This window comes from Leptopilina boulardi, unplaced genomic scaffold (assembly GCF_019393585.1).
Source record: "Leptopilina boulardi isolate dan_hultmark-lab unplaced genomic scaffold, ZJU_Lbou_2.1 LbouV2_165, whole genome shotgun sequence".
In the NCBI taxonomy this organism is placed as follows: domain Eukaryota; kingdom Metazoa; phylum Arthropoda; class Insecta; order Hymenoptera; family Figitidae; genus Leptopilina; species Leptopilina boulardi.
The window spans coordinates 2,136,556-2,146,724 of record NW_026137713.1 but is presented as its reverse complement, the minus strand read 5'-3'; the positions used below and the strand labels follow the sequence as shown (position 1 = coordinate 2,146,724).

At 25.1% G+C, this 10,169-nt stretch overlaps 2 protein-coding genes across 4 annotated transcripts; both read left to right on the top strand.

The window, feature by feature from the left end:
* The first annotated feature begins 64 nt into the window (after positions 1 to 64).
* Positions 65 to 6,138, top strand: LOC127277085 (probable phosphorylase b kinase regulatory subunit beta). Of its 3 annotated transcripts, XM_051297909.1 has the most exons (21): positions 65 to 189; positions 314 to 410; positions 516 to 634; positions 781 to 916; positions 989 to 1,196; positions 1,284 to 1,640; positions 1,708 to 1,905; positions 1,974 to 2,112; positions 2,219 to 2,502; positions 2,613 to 2,627; positions 3,236 to 3,466; positions 3,576 to 3,763; positions 3,868 to 3,983; positions 4,081 to 4,223; positions 4,307 to 4,439; positions 4,504 to 4,646; positions 4,784 to 4,986; positions 5,133 to 5,270; positions 5,345 to 5,585; positions 5,695 to 5,802; positions 5,872 to 6,138. In XM_051297909.1, the coding sequence occupies exons 2-21, from the start codon at positions 373 to 375 to the stop codon at positions 6,040 to 6,042; spliced, it is 3,309 nt and encodes a 1,102-aa protein (XP_051153866.1). In that variant the 5' UTR covers positions 65 to 189; positions 314 to 372; the 3' UTR covers positions 6,043 to 6,138. The 3 variants fall into 3 exon arrangements, with proteins under 3 accessions (XP_051153866.1, XP_051153865.1, XP_051153867.1); XM_051297908.1 differs by having other exon boundaries at positions 80 to 410; XM_051297910.1 differs by lacking the exon at positions 2,613 to 2,627 and having other exon boundaries at positions 80 to 410.
* A 627-nt stretch (positions 6,139 to 6,765) lies between these two features.
* On the top strand, positions 6,766 to 10,068 carry LOC127277075 (protein maelstrom homolog). Its single transcript, XM_051297896.1, has 9 exons — positions 6,766 to 6,930; positions 7,115 to 7,339; positions 7,841 to 8,030; positions 8,126 to 8,509; positions 8,590 to 8,744; positions 8,808 to 9,035; positions 9,182 to 9,352; positions 9,559 to 9,718; positions 9,816 to 10,068. Exons 2-9 carry the CDS (start codon positions 7,208 to 7,210, stop codon positions 9,836 to 9,838), a joined length of 1,443 nt encoding a protein of 480 aa, XP_051153853.1. The 5' UTR covers positions 6,766 to 6,930; positions 7,115 to 7,207; the 3' UTR covers positions 9,839 to 10,068.
* Positions 10,069 to 10,169: the final 101 nt, after the last annotated feature.

Below are 10,169 nucleotides of genomic sequence, written 5' to 3'. Positions count from 1 at the left end.
AATGCGCCACATTTTAACCAATAGAAAATTAAAAAAAAATTTATTGGTTGAAATATATTTGCTTTCAAGGTCATTTGTTAAATGTCACCTCTGTCAAAAATAAACTTAACCTTATTTCAAAATGAAAAATAATTTTTACAAATAATTATTTTTAAATTGTTATTTATATTTGATGTTTAATTAATTAATGTAAGTGACACTTTACTTTTTTTTCATTTTAAAATGAAAAGAAAATTGTATCTTTGCACGTTTTATACGCATTAACTTCGTCACATTAAAAGAAATGGTTTTTATAATAAATACTCTATTTTAGAAATTGGTTTTATTTTTCGGGGCTATTGATTTGTATTGTTTAATTAAAAACAGAAAAAAATGGCTAGTGTTATGGAACAATCACCTCCAGTGACAAGGTTTGTAAATTTCAAAATTTATAGGTTATATCGGCAATAGTTTCTCTTTTGTTTTTTTTATAACAATATAATTATTTTCTAACAATTGTAATTTATTAAATATAGTTATGTGGGAAGATCCGCAACTCGTCAAGGAAGTGTCATAGATCTGGATATTGATATGTTTTTGAAAATATCAAATTACGAGGATACTGTTAGACAACTTGATATTTATTACGGAATTGGTAATAAAATTTATATTTTCTTTATTTTTATTATTTTCCCTAAAGGAAGTAATAAAATGAAATTTTAATTTTAATCTATAATAATTAAATTAAAACTATAGAAAATAATATAAATAGTAGTAAATTATATTTAATAAACTTTTTAGTAAAACGGCAAATTTTACAATATCAGAGCAGTATAACGGGACTTTTTCCACAAATTTCAAGTGATAAAGTTGTAGGAAGTGTGAGAGAAAGTATATATTGTGCAGCGGCAATTTGGAGTTTATATCAAGCCTATAGGTAAATATTATCTTTTTTATATAAAGCCCCACAAAAAAAAAAAAAAAAAAATTATTTATTTTTCTTCTATAGGCGAATTGACGATGATCGGGGAAAATCACACGAATTGGGACAATCAACAGTAAAATGTATGCGTGGAATTTTAGAATGTTGGATGAAACAAGCGAGTAGAATTGAATTATTTAAACGCAATCAATGCGATCGTTTTGCTCTTCATTGTAAATTTCATCTTGACACTGGAAGTGAAATTTTTAAAGACGATGACTATTATCATCTTCAAGTAAAAAAAAAAAAAAACATTTCAATTCAAAAATAGTTTTATTTATAAAATATATTGTATATTTTTTAAAATTGATTTTTTTTTTAGATCGATGTCGTTTCGCTTTATTTAATTTTTTTGGTTCAAATGATTACATCGGGATTGCAAATTATTTACACACAAGATGAAGTTGCGTTCATACAAAATCTCGTTTATTATGTTGAACGAGCGTATAGAACACCGGATTATGGAATGTGGGAAAGAGGAAGTCGTTATAATGATGGAACACCAGAAATTCATGCAAGTTCGATTGGAATGGCAAAAAGTGCATTAGAGGCAATAAATGGTTGTAATCTTTTTGGCGAGAAAGGTGCATCATGGTCTGTGATTTATGTCGATATCGATGCACACAATCGTAATCGAAGTATTTTCGAAACAATGTTACCTAGAGAATCAAGTTCAAAGGTTAATTTTCTTTTTAATTAAAATAAATTTAATAAATAAACAAATTTTTAATTTCAATATTTAACAGAGCGTCGATACGGCTTTATTGCCAACAATTTCATTTCCCGCATTTGCCACTCATGAAGAATTACTTTACACTGAGACAAAGGCAAATATTGTCAGAAGATTGAAAGGCGTTTATGGATTCAAGCGATTTGGTAGAGATGGTTTTAAAACAGTTCTCGAAGATCCTAGTCGACGATATTATCGACCTGGAGAAATTAAAGTAAGAAAAAAAAAAAATTCATCGATTGTAATTGAAAGGTTTTTTTTCTTAATTATCCATTTTTATAGGAATTTGACAATGTCGAATGTGAGTGGCCATTATTTTATATTTTCATGATAATTGACGGTGTTTTCAAATCTTTTCCCGAACAAGTTGAGGAATATCAAAATTTACTAAAAGCCCGTTTACACAAAGATATTAACGGAGGTATTTATATTTCTTTCTATTTGAATTTAGAGATATAAATTAAGTAATTAAATAATATAATTAAATACTATTTTACGAAAATTGAGACAAGATTTTTAAAATTTAGATCCCATTATTCCGATGTATTTTTACGTTCCTGAGGATAATCTCGAAGCGGAGAAAAATGATCCTGGTAGTACAATGCGAATACCAAGTGAGGAAGTTAAAAGACAACGAAAAAATTCCATGGAATATGATGGACCACATATTTATTTATGGAATCAAGCAATGTTTGTTATTGCACAATTATTAACTGCGAGTCTTCTTCATATTAATGAATTGGATCCAATTCGTCGTTATCTTCCATCTTATAATAGACCAAGGCGTGCTGGACGATATTCTGCTTTTCAGGTAAATTAAAAAGAATTTATTCTCAGATATTCCTATTATTTATTTTTTATAATTTTTATTTAAAATGGTTGATTTTTTTTTAATGTCTTTTTTTCTTGTCTTCCACGCAGGCTAAGCCGAGCAGTGTAAGTTCGAATTCAACATTTTTTTTTATGCAAGATTTTTGCTATATTAATCTTCTTTTTTTCGTAATGCTTGAAAAATGAGAATCTTAATATTTAATTTAAAGTTGATTAGTTAGTGTCTTGATAATTTGCTCAATGTTTTTTTTTCTCTTTATTGTGTCTTAATAATCTTTCTTTTTTCCCTTAGTGTTTTTTCCATAAATTTTCTTTTCTTTTTTTTATTGTTTTACTACATTTATTTTACTTTGTCTCAAATATTTTGTTAAATTTATCTGTCCCTAATTATTTTTCTGTTATTTATTTTGTTAATAATTTTGCTAATACTTTAATCCAAATATATTTCTAATATTTTGTCTTAGAATTTCTTTTTCTTTTAATTAAATCAGAATGAATTTTTAATAATTGTTTTTGTTCTCATATTGACTTTGCCTGTAAAATAATAATTTGGAATTGTATAATATTGTTCAGATATTTTAGCTTTTTTTTGCATGAAAAATTTTAGATAGTTTTTTTTATAATACATATATTGTGAGATGAATATTAATAAAAAATACTCAAATTTGAAATTTTGATAAATAAAAGTTTACAATTGTTATTTTATGAAATAGGGAACACATACGGATCTCGTCGTACAAATTGTTTTGATAGCAGAATCGATGAGACTTCAGGCAATGATGGCAACCTATGGAATTCAAACTCAAACACCACATGAAGTTGAACCTGTACAAATTTTATCCTCATCTCAATTGGTCAAAGTTTACGAGCAACTTGGAATTAATAGTAAATTAAATCTTCAGGGACGACCTTCTCGTCCAATTGGTTCCCTTGGTACCAGTAAGGTAAAATAATAAACTTAAATAAAAATTTTTCTTTCGTTAAATTCTTTAAATTAAAATTTATTTATTTAATAATAAATATTAAATTAAAAATTGAATCGTAAATTTATAGATATACAGAGTTTGCGGAATGACCGTTCTTTGTTATCCACTAATTTTTGAGGTTTCGGATTTTTATTTATATCGAGACATGGCACTATTGATTGATGATATAAAAACAGAATTACAATTTGTTGGAAAATATTGGCGACTTTCTGGACGACCAACAGTTTGTTTGCTTATCAGAGAGGAGCATATGAGGTAATTTTAATATTAATAATTTTATTTCAAAGGATTTTAAAAAGAAAAAATTAAAATTTTATTTTAAATTGCATTTGAATATTTTTTTATTTTCATATATTTAGAGATCCACAATTTAAGGAAATGTTAGATTTATTTGCCATGTTGAAAAAAGGATACTGCGATGGAATTAAAGTTCGAATTGGAAGATTACAAAATCTTATTTCATCCTCGTGTATCGGTATGAATATTTTTAAATTACTATAGTTAAATTTTTGAAAATTTAATTTCAAAAAAAAAAAATAGTTTTAATCACTAAATAACGAATTTATTTTTAGAACATTTGGATTTTTTGAGTAATTTAGATATAGATATTGATTTAAATCCATTTAAACAATTGGAACATGAGTACATTGGTTATCAAAGTCTCACTGATGTTCCAAGAGCTTTGTCCTACGCAGAAGACGTTCAAGATTATAAAGTAAATTAAAATACGTTTCTAAAACTTTCTTTTATAAATTATGAACTTTGTAAAAAATATTAATTAATTTGATTTATTTTTAGCACTTTATGACTCAACCTCTGTACAATGTTTTAAATGAAATTCGTAATTCCGAAAGTCTTTACACAAAATGTCAACTTTATGAAATTTTAATGAAACGAGAAGGTATCAATTATGAATTTAATGGAAAAACAGGTAATTTATTAATTTAAATAAATAATATGTTAATTGTATGAAATTAAATAATATTAATTTTTAGTTGGCGATCATTTAAGATGTTTATATCAACAAGCTGGAGGATTAAGATATTGGATGGTGGTTCGATATTGTAGTAGTTTATTAAATCATACTGTCGATAGTATTAGTCCTTTTATAACAGGAGTTTTAGTAAAAGGAAAACAGGTATTTTTTTCATGAAAAAAAATATTTATTTTTATTATATATTAATTTATATTTTCATATAAATTTTCAAAATTTTTTTAAATATATATAGTTAATAAAGTTTTTTGTTTTAGAAAAACAAAATTTTTTTTTTACAGTTAACTGTGGGTGTTATTGGACATGAAGAAACAGTTTTTGATAAGCCAATGACACCAGCGGAAATTCAATCAGTTGTTTATTCGACAATACAACCACACAATGTTGTACAAGCTGTTCTTCAACAAGAAATTCTTCTTTATTGTGGACGATTAATAGGAACTAATCCCGAAATGTTTAAAGGAATTTTAAAAATTCGTATTGGGTATAAATTTTTCTAATTTATTTCACTTAAATACTTTAGTCTTGTTAAACGAAATAATTTGAAAATGTCAAAATAACAAAATGGAAAATTAATTGAAATTTAAATTAGGTAATTTATAATTAATTTGGTACTTATTTTTTTTGTAGATGGGTTTTGGAAGCAATGAATCTTTATCTTAAAATGACTAAAAAGAATCCAAAACCAATTGAAAATTACAGTCCTTATGAAATTCGACAGTTTCTCATTAAAGTTCTTACTGTTAAAGATTGGGCCACGGCAGAAAAGTAGGTTTTTAATTTATATTTTTTTTTAAAAAAAAAAAGAAAGGTAAATTTTTTTGATCACCTATTTTTTTTAGTCTATCGGTATTGGAGAGAAGAAAAATAGAAGGCAGTTTGTGTAGAGTTCCAGTACATTTTTACAATCAAGTTTGGGAAGTTTTACTACGTTGTCCTGGTGGAATTTGTGTCAATGGTCGTGAATTACCTCAACAACCAACTTTATCAAATATGACAAGATCAGAGCTGACTTTTGCACTTTTAGTCGAATCTATTCTTCATCACATTCAATTAGCAGAATTTCGACAAATTGTCGTTGAGGTAAAATTTTTAAAATAAAAATTCAAAAAATTAGATTCCTAAAAATTCTCTACATATTTTTTCTAAAAAAAAATATATATTTTAAAAAAAGTATTTATTTTTTTTACAGTTATTAAATATAGTTTCAACAATTCTATTGAGAAATCCGGAATTAACATTCAAAAGACAATTGGATTTAAATAAACTTGTTGATGATGCTTTTGACATTTTTTGCAAGGTAATTTTTGTAACTATAAATATAGAGGAAAGTTTGTAAAAAAAAAATTTTATTATTCTTTTTTTTTAGGATCACAATTTGGGAAAGTCTACAGATATGTCAGCTTTTTTTTCTGCTCATTATTCTTTAACAACTGGATGTCTTGCCAGGGCGGTTGTCAATAATGTCCTCACCAGAGGCTGTGTAACAACAGACATTGATTTAGACGTTGAAAATAATGAAATGTGCCGAGTCACATAACATTTTTATAGAGTCAATTTTAATTATTATAATAATCTTCTGAGTGCCAATTTATATTTTAGAAATAATTATTTTTATCAATTTTAATGCAACGAATTAATTCATATTTTCAATTTATTTTATTTTTAATATTATAAGAAAAACAAAAATTATAAAAAAAGAATTTTATATTCAAAAGAATAGATTTTCATTTAAAGATTAGCGAATTGTGAATTTGAAAAATTCAATTTGTAGATAGTTTTAAATACAAAACAATAGTTTTTCTATTAATAATATAATTTTAAAAAAATTTGAGATTTGAATTTTAAACATTTAATTGACATTTTTAATTTGAAGACATTTATCTGTCTCAATATATTATATTCTGTTATGTATTTGTAATTATTTTATCTGTAAATAAAAACTATTTCTCTAAATTTCATTTTGCAATATTCAATTTAATTAATTATTCAAATATATAAAACAAAAATTAAATACTTTTTAAATAGCGCGCAACAACACCACGTGACAAAAATCGATTCCTCGAAATAATTTGATTAAATTTTCTTTTCTTTTTTAATTTCCAATTTATTTGTTAATTAACAATATTGATTAATGGAAATCAATAATTAATTATGGAATTTTAATTTGTTTACAAATTTGAACTTAATTAGAAAATAATTTAAAAATTACAAAAAGTTAAAAAGTGATTTTTCTTCTGTGACTATGTTCACTCACTTTTAATTCAAAATTCAACTCGCCGCTAATTCCACCATTTTAATATAGGTGTTAAAACGTGCAACAAGAAGACAAAGAAAGTAGTTTTATTAACAAGTGTTTTTGACAACAACTTAAACAAATTTGTGTTGTCCATCTCGAAATTAGCAGTGGGCTAATGTATTTTTGAAGGTAATTCTTTATTCCATCACGTATTAATTAGACAGTAACTTCAAAATTGGTTCGATTTGAAATTTTACATAAAATTGATATCTCTGTGTTACATTTCAAGAATCACAATAATGTTCACGTATTTTCTGGAATTTATATTTATTGCATTGATTTTGTTTCATTTTAATTTTAACGACTTTTTCAGTAACTGAAAAGGCAATTATATATATGAAGACTTTAAGGTTATAGAACTCTTCATAGACATTACAGTTTTATAAGAAACTTGAAATACTTCAGCATGGCACCAAAACCAAATGGTTTTCTTATGTTTATGAAACATTATAAAAAAAGGGAAGAAAAGAGGGGACGTCATTTTGAAGGTGGAATAAGAGGCGTTCAAGAAGATCCCCAATGTAGTAGAGAGTGGCAGGTAGGAAATATTTTTTTTTCTTGTTCACAAAAATCTATTGTGATTTATTTGATATTTTATAATTTAGTAAATTTAAGAAAAATTGACTTAATCTTTATTTTAAATATCTGTTTTGATATTTTATTTGTAATATATATTTATGAATCTTTAAAAATGTCAAATAATTTTATTCAAAATAAATTGAAAGCAGAAGATTAGCCGTGAGTGATAAAGATTTCGAAGAAATCAACAACAGTGATATATATATATATATATACATTTATTGCCATTGTGTTCAAGGTTTCATTTTACTGAACAAGTGATTCTAGATTTTCAAAAATATTTTTCTTATCAACCTCTGCGGTAAACTGCCATTAAACACTTTTAAATATCGTGTATTTTACACGATTTTGTAAAAAAAAATACTTATTTTATATTAAAATAATTTTAAATGAAATTTTTTTTTAAAGAAAATATTTTATTTTTGTATAGTAGAAAATTTATCAATTTTTTCTCCCGTAGCAATTATCGAAAGCAGAAAAGGATAAATTTACACAAATGGCGAAACAATCGAAACAAGATTCGAAGAAAAAAACCGGAACTGGCGAATATATGGACGATGTTCAAAGAGCAAAAAAGAAGGAATTGGATTTTGAAAGTGAAATGAATAATGAAATTGAGAATACCGTTGCAAATGGAATGGAAATGCAAGGTAAAAAATTATTTGCTTCTTTTAAAATTAAAATAAAATTGAAAAATTTTATTTTTTATTTATTTTAATTGTAAAAATAATTTTTTTCTGTTTAGATCTTAATGTTAAGAAATTTTTCTTTATCCATTCAAATTGGTTTTATACGAGAACATTAGAAAGTGGTGAATTTGATTATTTTCCTGCGGAATTTGCTCTCGCTGAATTCTCATTGGAATCTGGAGTGACAAATATATATCATGAATTAATAAGAACTGAAATCATTTGCGGTTACACGAGAGAAGCAATGGAAACAAGTCAAGAAACCCATCAAATACCATGGGATTTACCAAGTGCTGAGGATCGTTTTGATGTAATGTGTGATAAAATGTTAAAGTTTCTTCGACCATATAAAGTAAATGGAAAATTTCCTCCTCTTTATACATCGAGAAAAATGAAAGGACCTGTAAGATCTCTATTAAACAAATTAACAGAGAGCAAAGGTAATTATTGACAATTTATAATTTATTAATTCTAATAATTTACATTAAAAAAAAAAAAAAAAAAAAAAAAATTGTTTCAGGTCTTGCTGAGGATACTCTTTTTATTTATGATTTGGAGATATTATTTTCTCATCTTCGTAATGCAGCTAATAAACAATATGATTTTAAAATTGTCATGGCTGAATATGAATTGATAAAAGATACATTTTCCTTTTTTTCTGGACTTGATTGTAAAGTGAGTATTCTTTTTTCGAGAAATTATAATTCGAAATTATTTTTAACAAATTTTTCTTTTTAGTATCATAAAAGTTTGGATGGGACAAGTCAATTTTGCAGTATGTCAACAGTGAAAAGATGGGCATTTACAATTTGTGATTGTTGTTGTGAACAGTTGAATATAGAAATGAAGGAAGGCATTCATTATCCCAAAAAAGTGATTGTTGACGCTGAGGAAATTGCCGCATCATTGGAATCACAATTCAATCAATTGGCTATCGATAATATTAGCATTAAATCCATGACTGGGGTAAGTTCAACAAAAAGAAATTACATATATTGATTTTTAAATAATTAACCTTTTTTTAAAATAATAAATATTATATTTTTATTTATTATTTATTATTTAAAAATTAAAATAAGTTTAAGATAAACAAAATTTATTTTATTTTGCAGGTGAGTAACATGCATAGAAAGAAAGTTTCAGAACGCACTGAAAGGGAAGAACAAAAAAGACGAAATGATAAGAAAACTATAACTGTTATTAATTATGCTGAAAACAATTCAAAAACAAAAAATCCTACTTCTTTTTCTGCTGCTGCTACTGCTTCCAATTCAATGCCTGAGGTAAATATCGATTTTTTTTTAAAAAAAAGTAATTCATCAACAAATTTTTTCTAAGTTTATCGTTTGTTTATTTAGGCAAATTATTTAGAAATTAAATTTTTAGAAAATATTACCTAAGTAAAAAGAAATATTTAAATAAAGAAAACTTGGATTTTTTTTAAATTTATGATATTCTGATAGTTTTTTGTTATAAATTTAATTTTCAGGAATATCAACGACCTCTACGTCCACCAAATACAATTGCAGCGATTATTGGAGATAGAAATGGACCTTCATTTAACGCTGATGATTTTCCAAGTTTGGGTGTTGCTGCTGGAAGAGGAAGAGGTCGTAGTACGAGGGAAAATAAACCAACTGCTGGACGTGGTAATTATCCTAATATAATATTATTTATATTTAATTTTATTTCTTTCTATTTCTTCTTGTTTGTTTTTTTTTTTTTTAATAATTTTTTTGTTTACAGGTCGTGGTATCGCTTTGTCATAAAAGACAAACTCAATTTTCACTACTTTTTTGTTATTTTAAAAATTAACATACGATCGATATATAATTTAAAAAAAAAAAAATGTTTGCAGAAAAATTTAGAAATATCTTTCATTTTTTCATATGAATGAGTTTTGCAATTTAAAAAATAGAAGGATTTATGTTACAAATAACATATTTTACTGTACCGAATTATTCTCTGTATAAAAATAAATAGATAAAAGAAAAAAGAAGTAAGTTTATATCTCTGTAACTATAATAGTCTAATTTTAGTTTCAAATTTTTTATTAAAATATTAGATGGAAAATTCTTCCTTTTTCTTGTTTAAATAGAA